The sequence below is a fragment of the Montipora capricornis genome, chromosome 10, assembly GCF_036669925.1.
Source record: "Montipora capricornis isolate CH-2021 chromosome 10, ASM3666992v2, whole genome shotgun sequence".
In the NCBI taxonomy this organism is placed as follows: domain Eukaryota; kingdom Metazoa; phylum Cnidaria; class Anthozoa; order Scleractinia; family Acroporidae; genus Montipora; species Montipora capricornis.
This window is the reverse complement of record NC_090892.1, coordinates 29082827-29103305: the sequence shown is the minus strand read 5'-3', so window position 1 is coordinate 29103305 and position 20479 is coordinate 29082827. Positions and strand designations below refer to the sequence as shown.

Genomic DNA, 20479 nt, shown 5'->3' with positions numbered 1-20479 from the left:
AATTGACTGAAATTTCCCCTGGGAACTTCTTTTTTCGAAGACTATTTTCAACTTCTGTTACTTTTTGTTAAAAACCCCTCAATCATTGGGAACAGGCATTGTTGGTTAGTTAATGTCTGTGATATCACTATTTTTCTCTCCAGCTTTTCAGCAGTCTGGAATCCTAAATCCTGGAATCTGATTGGCTAATCGCATGCGCTCTTGCGGTCTGTAGTTTCCCACCTGGGCACCGAGTATGGACCGCTCCAAAATTTCCAAATGTAAAATGTGAATATGTGAACAAAATGTGAATGTGTGTTGCTTTGATTTGAAGCTCATTACTCAACTTTATTTCAAGCCATGCACTCCGTTTTTCGTTAACATCAATTTCTGTCATGTAACGGACATTTTAGGTCCTTTCACAGCAATCCTGTAGAGAAAAATAAACATGTTATTTGCGGGTCAAGGTTGGTCCTTATTGGGAAAAACTGTGCCCTCTGTCCAGAGTATGCATACTCGAGACCTGGCAGCCAGCAAATAACACATCCATGTAATGTAGTTTCTTGTGTTAGGTATCCCTGAAGCAACAGGACAGAGTTTAAGCATTTTTGATGTACATGTATTACATTAAGCTGTAACACAATGGCAATGTACATTTTATCATTATGAAATAAATTGTACCTTACTATTGTTTCTTCACAGTGGCCGAAGTAGTGTCATGAATGATATCCCTGTGCAGCCAAATTCTGCGAGGTAATGATTTGTTTTGTCTAGGAGCTGTGTACAAAGTGTGATTTGAAGCTTAATCCATCATGTTTATTTAATTGTAACAAGACAGTAAAGGTATCAGGGTTACAGGTGCATAGATTACCTGTGCAAGTTGTGTTCTCATGACCATAGTGGTTATTTTTATGGATATAGAAATGCCTTTTTTACATGGTTATTAGTAGTAATATCAAATTATGAAACTGCACATCGTTGTTATTTAGAGATTTCAAGTCTAAATTTATTTAAGCTAATTAGTGTTATTTTTGATTATGTTAACAAATACTTGTACTTGAGGAATTTGATTTTTCCCTTTTTAAGTCATGAATGTGGGCTTGCGCAATGAATGACTTATTACTGTGTGCTGGGGAAAAATTAAGCAATTTCAGGAATTTTTGTGTAAACTTCCTGGGTAACTTTGCCATTTAAGCGATTTGTATGGTACTTGTTTGGATGCCAAGCTGCTTTGCCGAAGCAGAATTTCTTCTTGTTCTACTGAGAGTTTAATACTGTTGTTGTGCCCTTTGTTACATACATATTAACTATACAAACACATCGTCACTTTTAAACCTGGAAACTAGCAGAAAATCATCTGTGTCCTACAGGGGAAATTATTTCAGTCCCCTATCAGACATTTAACAAGGATCACTTAAACCATCTACAGCATCCGTTTATCATTTGCGTGACTTACGGTTTTAATACTGGAAGCAGAATTTAACAAATGTGTACTGACAAAGTATATATAGTATCACATTTTTTGTGGTTGCAACCAAAGGTTTAACAGGTGGAGTTTCTTGTTATTCAACAGACCCTTTTTTTTCTGTCACACAACACTCAAAGCGTGTCATGGTGTCATGTCTATTTTATTTGTTGTGTATTTGAAATAAAACCTTGTATGGAGACAACATCCAGCACCCAATTCTTTGACTAGCAGTAAGTTTTCCCGGGTTTCTTTCCCGTAATTTTCGCTGTTTACAAGGGGTCTTAGGTCTTAATTTTCGTAACACCCGTGAAAATTTCACCCCAATTCTTAGCCATTGCTAACCCCTACACTGTTCCACATTCACGACTAGGCTCATAGAGGCCTTTGATTTCTTTCCTGTATTAGAAATTGGAAAAGTTGCACAGTAGGGTCTTTCCTGTCACTTCCCTGCTAAGTATTGTCTCTGTTCCTAGAGTCTCATGCACGTATCTTTGGTAGATTTCGATGTATCGTGAATGGTGTTTTAGTGGATCTTTAAACAAAACATACCCTTATAGAGCTCAAGAATGGAATGTCAATTTGGTAAACAAGACAGGAGGTGAAAAATAAACATCCGGAATCTTCAAAGCGATGAATAATGGACTTCAACAGCGATATTTTTTGCATATGTCGATCGGCCATCAAGTAGTGATCTGTATTTCTAAAAATAAATAGTTTTGTTTCCAGACTGATAATTTGTTAGGGTGTTTCGGAATGAGTACGAAAATTTGAGGACATCAAACATGTACCAAAGGGAACCCAGTGTATTCTCACAGAGTGTCTTATACTAGTTTGTATCAAGACTACAGATCACAAGATACTTTTAGATTTCCTGCTGTAGATAGGATATAGTAGTTGTTTGATAAAAAAAAATACAACCCAGGGGTTTTATTAGAAGCCGGGACCCGGGTACTAGCACCCATCTACACTGAGTACAGTACCCGCCTTTGCTCAAAGGAGGCCTCAAGATCAAAAGCCAGACTATATAATTGTAGGGGTGCCTGCTTACTGTATCACAAGGTCCCTTCTACTTAAAAACGTAATGAAACCCTTGACAACCAAAAGGGAAAGACTTGTGAAGCAAAACATATAAAAACTCAGCAAACCATATTTAGCTGTTTTTTAAAGAGACCTCTGATGATGTCTTTTTTCCTTGATTTTGCAGCCAATTGTCACAGCTTAAGTTCACAAGTAAGTACCAGTACAATTACATGTATGTAAAGAACTGTAAGGGCCTCTTGTTCTATAGAAGGAAGTGCTGGGATTAGTATGTAAATTTCTTGCAGGGCTGAATTGTTAGAAGCATGTTTGTGGCAAACAGTGTCTTGGTAATAACATAATTACAAGGTTGTCATGGTAATAACATAATTACAAGGTTGTCATGGTATTCAATCTGGGTCAGTTATAAGCTTTGTTCAAACATTTGGCCCTGTTGACTTGTGAGTGAATAGATACTTACATATCTTTTCAATTTTTTTATTTACCACTCTCCTGCTTGGTTAGTACATTACAAATCAATAAAATTAATGTGAAATAGCATTGTTTGATGAGCCAATACAAAATGAGCCATGCCCTTAAGGATACAAAGTCTTAATGAAAGGTTTGATGCTTCCAAAAAGGTTATTGTAAATTCTCTACAATCTTTGTCGGGGAGCTTTCATTTATTGGTGCATAGGAGTGGGGGAGGGTTGGCAAAATTGCTTGGAAAGTCCTTCAAATGTTACTGAACCCCGCTCTCTAGCAATGGCGACAATCACATAACCCCCCTACTGTGTCCAGCATTATATCTCAACCCCCCCTCTCTCTCCTTCATACATATGACAGCCACCCAACTTATAAAGCAGAACAGCTCAGCCAGTTCATCCAATGCATTCATAATGCTTACATTCAACATTTTCAACTTGACAATCATCTTTATCCTTAGAAACAACAATTCAGCAGGGGTGTACAGTAGCATGGCTTTTCCGTTTAGGTTTGCACAGGAAGGCGTAGTGAAATTCATGAGCGCTTTTGGTGCAAGCCTCTAGGGGGATCTGAGGGCATGGTCCCCCAGAGAATTTTGTTTTGTTTTCCCCCCTGTTTTCCAGGGGTAAGTTTCATAAATCAAAGCATGAAGAACTGCCAACTATTCTCCGGTACCAAAACAAGTGGGAAAATGGTGATTAGTTAATAGCTTCTCGACTCATGAATGCAAAAAAAGTTAATCTTGCTAATTTAAAGCACAAAATAAATATTTTTGAGCTGGTTAGGCTTGATATTCTGTCGCCGCTAGAGTCCGATCATTTTCCTGAGTAGTGGCTGGTGATCGAAGCCCATGATGTGGAAAGTAGACGAGTTAAGTGTGACTGATTGGCAATATGTCTGTTGCACTTGACCAAGTACTTCTGTCGCTCCTATCTGTATTGTTTCGGCTGGAAGATAGAATTGCATTTTTAAGTGGTGGTTGCAAGCGTGAAGAATAGCGTTTGAATGGAAAGAGTGCATCAACATTGAATTACAGTATAGCAGAAATTCAGAATCGGTAGATAACAGACTTGATAACAGACCTCTTATGGTGATAACAATGATTCTTGATTGAGGAAAACAATACAGTAACAATTATGGTTCAGGAGGAAAATATATTTTTAAGTGAGCCACATGGGATATATATAAGCAGAAATTAGATAAATAAATAAATAACTTGCTACTTCAATATTTCTGCATAAAAGCCAAAGACAAAGGAAAAAAAAATGTTCAACATGCATTTTGTATCACACAAAAATCATAACTTTTACAATAAGCCCAGGTAAATGTAATTTAAGGGAAATCCTGAATGATAGCGAGTAACATAACTCCATTCACACAAGTTTGTTTACATTCCATGTATTGTGCAAGGCTGTGGCAAACATTTGCTGGAATTCACTGCCAGAGTTATGAATGTTCACTGTGACAAAACTGTGGTGTACTTCCCTGGCAAATTGAAGAATTATTTTTCTTGTTGCTCACGCAACTCTTAGAGCAAGATCAAGAGCAAAGGATTGCGTAAGAAAAACCCAAACACCCACATGAGGGAAACGTGAAATGCAGAAAAAAATCGGCTAATCCTTGTGTCCTTGTGTCGATTTGAGGCGTTCTGGGCTAGTTTTGAAATTTGCTCCTGAGTCATTCTTTTGTAGTGTCCTTTGCAATTTGCTCCTATCCTAGCCCAGAACGCCTCAAATCGACACAAAGACACAAGGTGAAGTAAGAGTAAGTTTATGTTATTTATTTTTCCTCGCTGTGAACTCGGATTAGCCAATTTTCTCTGCATTTCATGTTTCCCATATAGACCCAACAAACCGTTACGTTGACTGAGCATTCAAATTATGTGTTTGGGTTGCCTGTGCCCAAATAACAGTGCAACTGCAAAGGACTCTACAAAAGAACGGCTAAGAAATCTTAACTCATAGGAAACATGAACAGTAAGAGAAATAGTAAGATCTTTGTTGACGGCCAGGAAAATTCTGCTTTTACTTTGATACATTTAGCTATCATTATAGCCCAAGGCCTCTATCATGGCCTTGCTTGGGGAAGTCAACTCCTTTCAAACTGCAACTCTGTAACACCTAGACGCTGTAATCCTATACATGTACTTTCGATGGTAGTGCCTCTATGAGTATTTGACTGATTTCTGGTGGATTCCTTGAAATATGTTTATTTTTTCTTCGTTGGCAAAGATTTCCCTCTTAACTTTTTGACAACGGTCGACTAGTTCAGCCAATGAAATAGTATGCTGCTTTACTGGAGAAATAAGGTCAGAATCATGCTGGTTTTGCCCCTGGAAATTTAACGGAAATTTCTGTTTGATTTACAATTATTGTTTGTGGTAGAATGTGACTCCATCCAACTGTTTTTGAAGATTCCTTTTCGTACTGTTTGAGTAATAGCCCTTATTCAAATTGTCATGCAAATTAGCCATGTGTTATGCTGGGGGGAAAACATTGGAATAAAGGCAAATTGCGGAAAATTGGCTCGTCGAAATATTGAATTAACATTGCTAAAAGTACATTTTAGAAGTTAGAATTAATTACCTTTTACGATAATTTTATATCTTTTGATTGTCTCCGACATTTTGACTTTCTACTTCGTTATCTGCTCAATTTTTGCTAAAAAAAACATTGAAGTAACTTGTGTAAGCATTCTATTTTACTCCTTAGGCGATAAACAATCAATGAACGTGAAACAAGTCATCTGTGTGGCTAAGATGTTCGTTATAACCTCTTGAACTTGTGTTGTTTGCCACCTCAGAAGTGTGTAGCTAATTTGCATGATAAAGGCAAATCCAACATGGCGGCTATCGTGAATAAGGTCTATTCAAACATTCTTTACCTTCAGTGGCGGATCCAGGAAAGGGGCATGGGCCTGGGCCCGGCAGTCCCAGCTTGGGCCACCAAAACACCAGAAAACACCAAAACTGTGAAATGGCAAAAACAAAATGTTTGAGAGTGGGGCCGCCACCTTACCTCTAGGTCTGGATCTGTCACTGATCTTTTCTGTTGGGCATGGTCTGTTAGGAACAGCTACATCACTGCTAGATGTGCATTTTTGCTTATTTTTTTTGCAAAGTGTAATCATGCATGGTCTTGTAGTACTGTACATGAGTCGGAAGCAAGCTTTTCTCTTTCTTTGCAATATTCTTGTGGCTTCCACATGATTGCATTTACCATCAGTGCCTGCTGGGCAACCACATTTTCCTTTTAACATCTTTCTAAAAGAGGAGAGAATAAGGTAGCATGAATATATACGCAGCAGGTTTCTTCATAGAATGCATCACCTGGCTCTTGATATGATGTTTCCCATTTTTGCTGAAGGTGACAGACATAAAAAACATGACCCAATTTAAAAAAGTTGTACCCCTTTACAAGAGGTTTTTTTCTTGCAATCTACTCCATCAATCATATAACGCCAAACAGTACCAAAAGACACTTTTGGTATGCCCATCAATTCACTTTTATATTCTTCTTTCAAAAAGGGTTTGGATACTTCGGGTTCAGCTTGGTCAATCACTCCACACTGAGATAGATAGATACATGTAGATAGATAAAGCCTTTATTAAAATACAAATCGCAGTCAAAAGACTGAATTACATGTAAAAACTATGTACAATAAGTTAATAACATGTAAAATACAATGTAATATAATATCCTAAACTTAAACTTTTTTACGAAAGCTTACACATCTTAGAGTTATTAAAAGTATAAAAGTATGAACATAGTATAATACGTAGCTAAAGGTTATATTAAGATCTCAACAACTGAGAGGCGTAATGCATTATAAACAAACTTGAAAATCTCTTTGTCTTACAAAGTGGAACTCTAAATTTTCTGCTCTTCCTAGTTCTGTAGGTTATGGCATTAAGCGGCGGGAGAAGGTGATGGAGTTTGTGCCCCTTATTATCGACTATTTCCATAACCCTAACTGAGCTATCTTTTGAAGCAAATTAATGCCACCATCTGGATCTCCAGGATACTTACATCCAAACCATTTTTCTTGTAGTCTTTGACTCTGTTTAAAAAATATGAGATACGGTAAATTCTGGTATTCAGTATACATGTATTTACAGCTGGTGCTGAAATCAGACTTACCTTTCTCGCTGTCAGGCATTTTGTTTTTGTCCCTCAAAATGATCCCAAGTGCACTTGCGCACTTAACTCGTCACCAATTTCCCTCTCGTTTTGGTACCGTAGAATTCAGTAACTTGGTTTTTTGTCAACCTCTGAAACTACTGATGAAGTTTATATTATAGTAGTGCATTATAGTAACAGTAAATGTGGCTACAGGAAAAGGGCAAGACTTCTCCCTTTACGACCAGAATATTAAGTAAATAAATAAAATAAAATATTTAATTTTTTTGGATTTTGGAAGTACCCTTGTTGTGCATACGGGTATATTTGGTTGCTACACCCCTGTTCAGCTTGCATACCATCACACAAAACACAATATTGTGTGCGTCACTGTTAAAACCAGCCAACACATGGCAATGCTGTGTCACTCTGGGAAAATGAAATAGGTACCCAGTGGGTACCACACAAGGACAGAGAAAAACTCTGACCAGGGTGGGAATTGAAGCCACAACCTTTGGGTTAGATCGCCACTGCTCTACCAACTGAGCTACACGGTCAGACGGGAGCAGGTCATGGGAACAAGATGTTTAAGTCAGGGCAATTAACTTTACAAGTACAAGGAAGGACCATGTAGCACTTATAATTGAACAGACTGATTAGAGTGTAATGTGAAGTGCTAGATTTCTACCCCATATGACCCATGTGAGCGTTAGCCATACTAATGGAAATGGGCCCATACAAGGACAGAGAAAAACTCTGACCAGGGTGGGAACAGACTTAACTGATTACAGTGTAATGTGAGTGTTTCTTGAAATAGTTGAACTGTGAACCCAGATAAGGCAATAAAACAGTTACATCTTTCTTTGGAACTGTAGAGAAAGAGATTGTTTGTTTGTTTGTTCTTATTCCTGTTCAAGACATCATTAATGTGAAAGTTAATTGTTCCTTTAGGGTAAAAACAGAACACTTGTCGTGAAAATGTTAAGTAGTAGATAAAATATGAGCGGGAGATTTGTACATGTATGGGCATTTACAATGGCGAGCCAAAGGCGACGGGATGGTTTTGTTCTCCGAAAACCGGGAAGGAAGAAATTGTCTTGTTGTCTGAAATGGTACCTAAAAATACAAAATACAATTATATAAAATGGGCGGTGAACGCTTTTACTGCCTGGGAGAACACAAGAGTGAACTAAAAAAGTGCAGCTGGAAACAGATGGAAGCAAAGGACTTGAGTCGACCGATGTGGAGGACCTATCAGTCTCACTAGAACACATGTCTGCAAAGAGTTTGAACGTCTAGCTCTGCAAATTCATTTGTGAAGTGGTGAAGCAAAGTGGGGAACAGTACCTCCTAAGACGCTTTACCTACTTGTTTGCGGCATTAACCGGCATTTAGGAAACGTTTATGGGAAATCGGCGTTCAACATACTGGAGAAAAGTGATAAGGTAAAACGACATCCTTGGAAGTAATGTTTCATCACATTTGTGTTTTTTGTATGTTCCCTTTTAACCAGTATAATTAATTTTATTGTTTGTATTCTTAAGGTTTATAACGTTTTGAAAAACACTAGATATGGAAATGAAGGACGCCACCAAGAGTGGAGTTGCGAGGGAATCAAAGATGTTGGAAAAAGAGAAGATAACAGAGACAGTGTGGAACACAGTTGGTGGGACTTGGTTCTACTGGGAGCAAATACAGCTGAGTCGTTATTGAATACTGTATAATTATTTTCGTAATGGCAAGCTGTTCGGTCTACGGACCAGTGAACATAAAAAAGTTAATTCGCTTGAGTAATATTGTTGTGGATGGAAACAACATAGTTTTTGATGAGTTTAGATGCAAAATATTCAAAGGCAGATTAAAGGATTTGAAAAATAAGCCAACACATTTGTCATGAGCGCGGTCAAAGCCACACCCCTTGCCTTGCTTCAATATATTCACTTTACATTGAGAAAATGAGAAGCCATGCAGAATCTGTTGACAGCTTTTACTTTTGTACCCACAGGGATGGGAAATTTGAATGGGAGAAGAGTCCGGTTGGCATTTATGCACTTTAAGCAAAATCCACCCAGAAAAATTGTTGGGGAAGGCAGGATTGCCTTGCAAAACGGCACATTGTCTTTGTGTTACATGTGCTACTGGATTGTTCCAGAATTCAGTGGGTAAGAAATTGGCAAGGGAAAAACAGGCCATAGGCCCAATGGTTATCAAAAGACCAGTGACAAACAGGTTGAAAATGTAAGTAAAGTTTTGGCATAAGGAAGTCGGGTCAAAATTGCCCGATTGAGAAACGTAAAGAGTCTGAAACAACTAATCAAGTTCTTGAAGATTTGACCAAACTTTGATTTGGAATTGTCAGATGATATTTTGCCTTCTATTTCAATGCCGGAAACTACAATGAACAATGTAAATAACATCTGTACAAATTCTGTTTTCAATAACTGTACAATTAATTTTGTAGTTAAGAAGTGAATAGTTAGGTGATATGTAGGAGATTGTACAGGAAATACAAAGACAGTGTTACATATTGTAAATCAAATTAAATTCATTGCATTTTAATCAGTAAATATCTGTATCAAAAGTTAATGAATACTAATTGCACGTAGCTGAGTAGGAGTCTATACTTAGCTCTTATTAACCGAGCAGGAGGTCTGTATGGGAGAATCTTGACCGAGGTCGTGAGTACAGACCGAACGCAGTGAGGTCTGTACACACGATTGAGGGCAAGATTCTCCCATACAGACTGACTAAGCTCGGTTAATAAGATGTTTATTATATGGCAAACAAGAACAATTTAGTTCGTTGAATGTAACTGGTTTGTACTAACTGACATTTTGCTTGCGAACGGCGATGAGTGGCGATGAGCTGAACTTAATTCTGTCAAAGTTTGCTCGTCATCCTCTCTTTTGTCATCATGCTGTTTGGCACTTCCATAAATAAATATTGTTAGCAGAAAATACTCAATATTTTTGCATTATAGTTTGCAGCTTTTCACCGCAAAACATTACCGGTCTAGATGCCGGTCTAGATGGGAAAATCTAGACCGCGGTCAATATCGATTTCAGCCAATCAAATTCGTGAACTTGGTAGTTCCCAGTCCTTGTGAGACAGAGCCATATAATAAACCTTATTCCAAAATGGCCGCTATTTAAATATTCTTTTGTTTTTATTCAAATTAGCCCTTGATGGCTCGTTCTTAAGCTTAAAATTCAAAAGAATATTTTATCTTGAACGAGGCAACAAGGGCCAATTTGTATCCGCATAAATCAGCGGCCATTTTGGAATAAGTTGTATATGAAAAGTTAATATGATTGATTAATAATTCATCAACCCCAGCCCTACCTATTTAATCCCTCTCTGTGCTTTCAGACTGTTGATCTGTATTGGGGTTGACAGAGGTACACATGTGACTCAAATACTGCCTACTGATTGGTCATAACTCTTAATTAATAATTAATAAATTTTACAAGTTCAACTTGGAGTTAGCTAGAAGAAAAGGAAGAAATTCCATTGTTAGATGTCCTTGTTAAATGCACTGCAGACCCCACGATTAAATATCCTGTTACAGAAAGAGGACATTCATTGGCCTTAACATCAAATGGTACTCTTTCACACCTTGCAAATACCAAGTTGATCTAATTCGCACACTCACTTATTGTTGTTTACGGATTTTTTCCATGCCATTCCTACTGCAATCTGCTCTCGATGATCTGCAGAAGCTTCTTTTACGAAGTGGTTACCCTAAAGGAACACTTAAACATCAATGACGTCTTGAATAGGAATAAGGACAAACAAACAATCTCTGTCTTTTCAGTTCTGAAGAAAGATGTAATTGTTTTATTGCCTTATCTGGGTTCACAGTCCCAACTATTTCTCAAAATATGTTAGATTATGTGTATATAATTTCTACTTGATTGTTGAGCTGAAGATCATCTTTCAGAACACTGGCAAGATAAAATCCTTTTTCCTTACAAAAGACCACACGAATCACTCTCAAAGGTCAACAGTCAAAATAAAGCAAGCTGCTGGGACTCTGACGATTTCTTCATTAGAAAGACCAAACCAATATTACATGAAAGAAAAAACTGAACACTTTAGGCTCTGACATGTAAAGATCATCATTCAGCTATCGCCGACCATACCACAATGACTGGACACAACATCAAATGGGACAATTTTGATATTATTGCATCTGGAAAAACAGGTTATCATTGTAAAATAAAAGAGACATTGTATATCCCAGAGGCATTGTATATCCCAGAGGCAAGAGCCCTCTATGAATTCAAGTGTTAGCAGTGAGAAGTTGTTACTTTCTTAGTAACAATCAACCACTGTCAATGCTTTCATGTTATTTTAAGTGGTCAGGGTGACGCGATCAAATTTCACCAGTGTCTGAAAGACACCCACCAATGAATGAGTGTCAACAGAATGATGTTCATTTGCCGAATTACATAACTTACAGCAGTGGCAACAGGAGGACTGCCATGCTATAGCAATGGGAAGCCACAAAAAGGAGAACCCCAAGGATGGGGCTCATTCACGGGAAGAGCTGTATATTTCCACAGCCAGACCCATATTTGGGGAAAACTTTTTCCCATAGCCAGGAGAAAGGGTATAATATTTTGTACATTTTATAATAATATGTTCATTCAGCTTTGAAGTCAGCAGAGTGAAGTATGAAAGCCAACAAAATGTGAGAACCCCTTGGATATGTTTCCCAAAATAATATAACCCCCATACAATTTTGCCAAACCCCCACACCCCCCACATGCACTAATAAATGAAAGCCCCCTTAGAAGACAGGTGAGTCCGACCAAAACAACTCATTAGATAGCTAAATATATTGTTTTCATTTCATTCTAAATTTTTGAAATAAGGGAATGACATTATTTTTAGCTAGCCTATGAATGAGATTTAAGGAAGAGAATATGTTGAATCTGCAAATGAAACTGATCTGCTGGTATTAAATTTTAGCAGAATTATTTTCTCAGGCACCTACATTGTATTCCCCAGCTCATGTTGATAATGAAGTACTACATGTATCAATGTTTTGGTTGGTTGCTTGTACATATAATAAGTACATGTATATCAGCCCATTCACTCCTAAAGCATCTGGTGTTATACAGGGTAAAATCTCTAAGTCTCGCTCTCAGGATGAATTTAGGTTTAATACATTGATATTTTCTTTATAGTCCTTAAAGCTACACTGAAGGAACAGTCAGGCTGGTTTAGTAAGTATAACAAATTTGTAAATAAGTATTGTTCATGTGCATGGGCCATATGTTTTCTCTAAATAAATTTTGCACAAAATCAGTGGGCATGTAGAGGTTATGGTGTAACATCATAATTTGTTTAAGGACATTTGCGCGAAAATAAAAGGTAATAAATTGCTTATTCCAAAAATGAAAAATTGCTTATTCCAGAAATGAAAAAAAAGTTGGGGGGTCGCTGACTTTGTTTTGGAGAAAAAGGCAAGGAAAAAATGCCCTAATTTCGAAAGATGGGTCATCATAACGAGATGTAGCCTCATCTAGTCATTCGTCGAAAATCATAAAAATAATATGTTAGAGTGAAGGTTTGTGTGCATAGAAATATAGGAGTGGATTTTTTAGATAATTTCATGCAGCTGGGGATGTCGTAAACAGTAGATTTAATCCTCAGCGAGCGTTTTCGCAAGTGCTACCCGTTGTTTTTAAGATAACTTCTTACATTGCATTACATTGCAAGTGTTGATCAATTCAGTTTCTATATTAGACATGTTATTATTAGTGACAACTTAAAGTGTAATATTATAGATTATGCCAAGCCTAAAAGCGGAGGTCCCACATTATTTTTTTCTGGCTGTAGGGTTTGTGAAAATAGAAGGTTTTCGAAGTGTCATTGTTTCGGTGTTTCTGGTTACTGCTTTTAAATTAAATCATTTTCTTTACTTTTTTTCTTAGAGAAATTCATTGCCCAACTAGTATCGCATGAGTTTTAAAAGAAACAAATAAATCCTCAGCAAAGAACGGAAAAGGAAAAAAGCCATTTCAGAGTCAACTGTCAAAAGCTGCAAAAGCCAGCGAATTGGAATCACGCTAAAATTAGAAATCACAGACGTGACAGATTGGCGTTAGGAAATTTTGTTAGTTCAAGGTCAAAAACTAGTTTTATTGATGTACTTTATTCCACGAGATCATTCACATTTTGATGTATTTTACTGAAACATGCCAGCTTTGCTTGGAACAAGAATCGGCAAAATACAGCAACCAAGAAAGGATGAACTTCAAACGAGACCTCCAAAAATCTAACTGTATGTGCTTGAAACAAACTTCTGAAAACACAAGCTAGCGATATTTCTCCTTAATTTTACGAAAACTCACTGTGATTATGTGTGAATAAAAAACGGCTAATGTTAGACATCCAGTTGAATACATGTTGAATACATGTAAGGGCAAAATTTTCTTGTCACTGTCAAGGCACGTAGAAAACAGTTACAGTGTAGGCAAAGGGAGTACAAAAACACTTGTTTGCTCGCATTTTAGAGCAAAACAAACAAGCAAATCAACTATTTCTTTATGTTCAAAAAAGTGTACAGGTGATGGTTATTTAATTCCACTTGAGATTAAAAATTTGAGTTTCATTCCTGAACAAAGAGTGTCAGCTGGAGTATGGCCTCAATATACACCTTATTCCAAAATGGCCACTGATTTATGCACATACAAAGTGGCCCTTGTTGCCTTGTTCAAGATAAAATATTCTTTTGAATTTTAAGGTTAAAGTTCCCCTGTGATCAAAAAAAGCACTTCCTTTTTTCCTTCAGATTTTAAAAGTGTGTTTGCTTAACACCTGACTTTGCAAAATTTTGAGCTTTGATTTTTATCCAAAGGCCATTTACTTTGAGTGTAAGTTTTGGATTTCACAGTCCGCCATTACTCACGTTGAAAACTGACTGATTGGACCTCAGACGGTTGGATCCAGGGAAAAGTGACGTCAGAGGCTCACTAGCTTAAAATTTCAGCATGTGAACGCAGCTTATTATATATGCATTTAGCGTGAGTTTAAAAGTCTGAAAGCCCAAAACCCCTGTGCTGCATATTAATTCTGCGGCGTACACACGTATTGCATTCTTAAACTAGTGAGCCTTTGACGTCATTTTCTCCTTGATCCAGCTCTCTCAAGAACATAATGTCAGTAATGGCGGACCATTAAATAGGAAAATTACATTGAAAATAAAGAGGTGTCTTTTTGAAATCAAGGCTTAAAACGTGGGTCACTTAGTGTTTTGTTAACATAGTTTTGAAATCCCAAGAAAAATATGAATTGATTTTTTGGTCACAGGGGCACTTAAAGAACAAGGCATCAAGGGCTAATTTGAATAAAAACAAAAGAATATTTAAATGGCGGTCATTTTTGAATAAGGTGTATGGTCAGGTGATACTGGTCACATTGGCATACATGGAGGGGATGCCAGTCCATTGTAGGGTTACCCCCCAGCATTAACTTTGCCGGCACCCATTTTAGGGAATAGGTTGTCAATGATAGAGCAATAATTATTAACATAATTACCATACTTATTCGGCTACAAGCCGAGCTCGGCTATAAGCCGAGACCCCAAACTTCTTACGCAAAAAATCAACTTGATTGACACGAATTGCAAATGCATAATACCCGGCTATAAGGCGAGACCCATTTTAGATCTTGATGTGTATTATTGACTATGGAAATTTCATAATTTAAACATTGACTGAAAAGTTATACTCAAAGCAATAAAATGAACATGAAATGATAGAAACAAACTTAAACTTTAAACTTAAAATAGTCGCCGAAGCAGAAGCTGTAGAAATGACTCCGAGATTGCCAGAGAATACAGCATCAGCGAGTCGATGGTTCTGTCGCTGGAGGAAAGATCAGGCAAATCTGTTCAATGGGGAGCTTATCGGGGAGTGTATCCCGAGCTTGATCAACGACTGTTGGCGTGGTTTTCAGAGCAAAGAAGTCAAGGTAAGATTTTTTTTTTGCTTGGAAAATGTCGCTTTAAACAAGAGGAACTCCACTTCAGCTTTCGTCTCAAGTTTGCTATGGTGTCATGTGACAAGCTTGTTTACACAATCTGTGTCAACAGATGGTGCAATCTCGTTCCCAGACTCTTCGTTTCTTCGAGGGGTAAAACAGGCTTGGCGCAATATTCCCGAGGAGATGGTGAGGCGTTCGTTCAAGACTTGTGGCACCTCTGAAATGCACTTGACGGCACAGAAGACGATGCTGTCTTCGACAAGAATATCCCAGAAGAAAAAAAAAGTGATAATGAGGAAATGGACGGCGAATTCGAGACAGACAGCGAGGAAGAAGACGAGCAATAAGATCGATCCCGATCACACAACAACACAAACGGCTCCTTTACGAGCCACCAAATAATAAAAGTCCATATTAAACCAACAACAACTTCTCTTCATTTTACAAGTAATTTAGCTCGGCTTGTAAGTGAATACACGTTCATTTGTTACTGTTTTAATTTGCTGAGAAAATTATTTTTATCAAAAATACTCGGCTGTAAGCCGAGGCCCCTTCTACGGCTTCAAATTTGCCCAAATTGACTGTGGATTTGTGTAAAAATTGGTCAGCTTATAGCTGAATAAGTACGGTAATGTTTCTGCCAAGGTTCCGTGATGAAAGAAAAATTAGCACTATTTTTGTTCTAAGAACATGTTGGAGTGTGGCCTATACGCATGTGAATATGGTATCTTTCAAAAAACCATAAAACTGCATTGTGATTTCAATTCAATTTCATGTTTATTTGTACAAGTACAACCTGTATGTCATCTATTATTGTTTACAATAAGCTCAGTAATGCATGTATTTTGATTGGTTCTCACATATGATCTGTTAGAAGACAGACGCACAGCAGACATCATCATGAAAAACTTTTACGGAATTCTTTATTGTATAAGACAAGTTCTTAAATTCTCAACCTCTGATAATTCAATTCTAGCTTTCTCATTGGTTCACTGGATCTTGGTTATCAGCCATTATACCTGTGTTTGACCTTATACAGAAATGAATGTGGCCAATGTCACTCAACATAATTGTTTTAGGGCCGGGAATTCATGTCACTTTCCGTTTGTTTCTTCAACTTAAATAATTGAGCAAAACCACAGGGGAGGTGGGGCTTATTAAAAAGTCGAGAGTCAAAGTACTAGTCTTCTAAAATCTCGCTCAGCGTTTAATAAATTTCGTATACAGTATACACCGTATTTCGTATACAGTATAATGCCGTAGTCAAACAGAAACATTTTGCACGCATTTGTTTATTTGAATGCCATTCTGCATTTTACTTAGCATTAAAAAGGATTAAAACCATTTTTTGCCACATGTGTTTATTGCGCAAAATTTGAGGGGAGGTGAGGAGGAAGGGGGAAGGGCTTATTAGATCAAGTCCTCACATCCTGTACATGAAGGCCGATTTGAGATACAAAGACGTACGTACACTGTTTTTAAACCCAATGGAATTAGCTAGTAGTACTGCAACGTACATTGTATTGCAGAGTATATTCTGTGTATTGGAGTTGATTTTTTGTATTACTGGATGATTTTCTTAGCAAAGGGAGATCCCTATGTGAAACTGGTTGTTGATGGAAAACAGCCGTCAAAGAAAACTGAAGCAGCACGCAAGACATGGGAACCACTATGGGATGAGGAATTTACAATGTAAGCATTCATGATGTTGCCTTCTTACACAAAAGCAGCACACTGACTGGTAAACCTTTGCTTTTGGGTACCTCATCATTCTGTGTCCCACTCCACCCATCCTGGGTAGGGGTGTGTGTACTGGGAAAGGAAAGTCAGCCTTTGGCCAAAGAAAGCCCATGAATAAAATAATATTACGTTGTTATTGTCGGAATATTTGAATTGACTAAAAGCTGAAATCTCATTGATGCCAAAGTGATGACCTTTCTAGGTCAACAAAAAGATCATTATTCCTATGGCTCTATTGTCAAAAACTGCCGTTTGAATGCCTTTTGGCTGACAATGAAATTGTTTTTTTTTCTCTCTGTCACCGTGAATCATGGGAAACCCTAGTAATCATTGTCCATTTTATAGCCCTGTTCCATGCTTATGTGCATTATTCCTAACTGACCAGCCTAGTGATGTCACCTACTTGTGTATTTCTCGTCATATCAAGGTTTTTGTTTTATAGCCTTGTCACACCATATAGCTTGCTGGAATTGGAAGTCAACAATAAATTTTCCTTCAAGAGTGATGTTCCATTAGGAGGTGCAAAAATACAGCTAAATGATGTCTTGCATTCAAATCATGGAAAATGTAAGTTGCTCTGGCTTTTTGGTTCTCTTTAGATCCTAATGATGAGAAATTTATGGTTTGCTTTCTTGTTTTAGGTTCATTTACAACCTGGCTGGTTTACCTTTATAGGGACCCCCTGAGCCCTGAGAATCAGTCCCAAAAATTTGCATTGATTTATAAATGCACACTGGTCAAACCTTGAAGTTCAAGGAAGACCATACCTCTAATATTATGATCTACAAGATAAAACTTCAAAGCAAGTATTTAAGTTCAAACAAGTAATAAGTTACTAAGCACCAAGTAAAGAAATGTTGCTTCTTTCAGTTGTTTAACAATGATTTTGCGTCAGAATTCTAATGATTCTTCAATCGTGGATAAAACTCATTAGAAAATTACCCTTCCAAGTGCTTTTAGTTGTAAGCAAACCATTTGACCCCCCTCCTTCATCTCAATGTTGTTTTCTGGGGGTCTCGAAAAGTGTCCTGGAAATCATGTGCAGTGACCTCATGGTTAGTGTGCTCGACTCTGGATCAATTGGTCCGTGTTCAGGTCCTGGCCGGGGACATTGTGTTGTGTTCTTGGGCAAGACACTTTACTCCCACCATGCCTCTCTTCACCCAGGTGTATAAATGGGTACCGGCAAAATGCTGGGGGTAACCCTGCAATGGACTGGCATCTCATCCACAGGGGAGAAAAAAAATACTCCTAGTCGCTTCATGCCACAGAAACCGGGATAAGCTCTGATGGGCCACTTGGCTCGTAAGCAGACTTGACTTTACTTACTTTTAATATAGCATACATATGAAAGAAATTCATAGGGAGCACAGTTGGCACAGGGGTGAAAGCATTCTCCTTCCACCAGTGTGGCCTGGGATCGATTCTCACATTTGATGCCATCTGTGGGTTGAGTTTGTTGGTTCTCTATTCTGCTCTGAGATGTTTTTCCACGGGTACTCTGGTTTTCCCCTCTCTTAAGAAAAAAACAATATTTGATTTCAATATTTTGTTCTGATTTCAGTTGATTTGTAGTCTGCCCAATTAGCAGAGCACTTGTGCGTGGCTTAATAACCTTGAAACTTAAATGAAATTGATATTACAGGGCTCGAAATTGCGACCAATACGGTCGCATTTGCGACTAAATTTTTCCCTTTGTGACTAAAATATCTGGAGAAGTCGCAAATTTGTGACTTGTTGTCACCTTCGTTCTTTCGAAACAAAAGGGTTAGCAGTTGCCACTTTGCTGCTACTTTTGCTAAAATAAACAAACAAATAAATAAATGACAAAATTATTTTGTTTCTTGCTGTGAATTTTCTCTGAAGGTAGCGTAATTGTATAGTAATTTAGCTGCGATGTTACGTGCACAGCTCCATTCCTTCGATCATTCGCCATTTTCAGCAGTTTCTTTACACACAAGTACTGCGGGCTCATATTTTTCTGCTAAACCGCTGACAACACAATGCAGCGCGGCGATTTTGCAACTAAAATTTGCGAAATTGCGACTAAATTTTCGTATCTTATCGCAAAATGCGACTGGATTTTTTCGTTAATTTCGAGCCCTGTATTAAATTGTTATTACTGAAAGTGTTTTGGTTTCTATGAATATCATTGGGAAGGTCATGTGCCATCTACAAAATTAATGTTTCTCTGGGTGAGGGTTTAATCGTTGCATTTTATTCTTATTGCAGTGGAAAATTACAATTTAAAACTTAATATTGTCCTTGACAAGAATGGCACTCCTTGCCAAACAGGAGTGCTGGAGGTTGTACTAGATGGAATGAGCGTGAACATGAGACACTTTCCTCGGCGAGCAGTTTTACAAGCACCAACTCCAATAGCTAATGGTCCATCCACAGCAGCTGCTGGGTCGTCATCTTCAACTAATGGCCACCCACCATCCAGGCAGTCACAACAGTAAGAATCTTTACTGTAAAACAATAACTTGTCATGATAGTGCTTCTTATTTAAATAGGATTTTGATCACCACAGCATTATGCATAAGATTTGTAATTATTATGGAAAAATCTGCAGAAACTATCCTTGAACCCTTTAGAGAGACTGTCAGTCAAGGTGCACATGCATATTTGTACAATTTGATGAGGACTTGGCTAGGTCTTTCAAAGGTTACTTAATTAAAGTACTGTGCAAAAGTAATGCAAGTGAAATGTGCGACTTTCATTGAAAAATTGAGCGAAAATTCGAGGGAAAATTTGATGTGTTTCGAGTGATAATTCGCTTTAACAATAGGGGAAATTTCATTGGGTTTTCAACACCTCAACGAAAATTCGTGATCAATAACGTTCTTTTGCCATTAAGTACGCGAAATTTCGCTACGCACAGAGGCGGAGTTTGACAGCGTATTTAGCAAAGTTAACAACGTAATTCATCCAATTGATCATCATGTAATTTACATGAAATATATTTTGATAACTGTTGTATGAACTGCGTGCCGAAGCTTGCCGTATTTACTTACGTGTATCGATCATTGATTAGAAGGAAATTATAACACACTGCAAACACAAGGTTTCTTTTGTCTTGTGCATGTAAAATTCTAATTTTGCCAGCCTAGAACTTAGTTTGTTCCAGGAACAACAGTTGTTTTTGTTGTGATAAATGCATTTTTGAAGCTTTGGCCCCTGAACAGTATTCAATTTGTTGTCTTCATAGGGCAAAAAACGTTTCTTTTATTCCTCTTGTCCATTGGACGAGTAACGTTCAGATTTTGGTTGTCTGAAAATTTAATTCAGTCATCCAAAATAATTAAAGTGAATAACAAAATATCATTAAAAAACGTAGAAATTGGATAATCTGTTTTGTACAAAATCGCAAGTGTTTATTTTAACAGTGAAAGTTTTAAAGGGTCTTTCTTTAGCACCTTTTGTATACGCAGAATGGCTTGGAGTGTTTCACGTTGTTTAAATGAAATTATTAGACCGACAGCAAAGACATTAAGAGGTTTTGTTGCTTCTTTAATGATTACAAAACTTACCACAACTACACATATCTTGCCACAACGGTAATAACCTTGTTCAAGTGTTAACGAAGCCTTGTCTCAAACGAGGTTGTCATTTCTGTGGAATGACCCCGATTTACCAAATCACTGCCCCGCCCACTTGCGTTAAACATTTTGAT

The 20479-nt window shown here is 37.6% G+C and overlaps 1 protein-coding gene across 1 annotated transcript in view; it reads left to right on the top strand.

The window, feature by feature from the left end:
* Positions 1 to 20479, top strand: part of LOC138022282 (NEDD4-like E3 ubiquitin-protein ligase WWP1) — a 58345-nt gene that overhangs the window by 19003 nt on the left and 18863 nt on the right. Inside the window, exons 3-8 of the mRNA XM_068869381.1 lie at positions 682 to 732; positions 2652 to 2677; positions 12261 to 12299; positions 16647 to 16755; positions 17246 to 17370; positions 19036 to 19261. Coding sequence (XP_068725482.1) covers positions 698 to 732; positions 2652 to 2677; positions 12261 to 12299; positions 16647 to 16755; positions 17246 to 17370; positions 19036 to 19261 — 560 coding nt within the window. The 5' untranslated portion in view covers positions 682 to 697. The remainder of the gene's footprint in view (positions 1 to 681; positions 733 to 2651; positions 2678 to 12260; positions 12300 to 16646; positions 16756 to 17245; positions 17371 to 19035; positions 19262 to 20479) is intronic.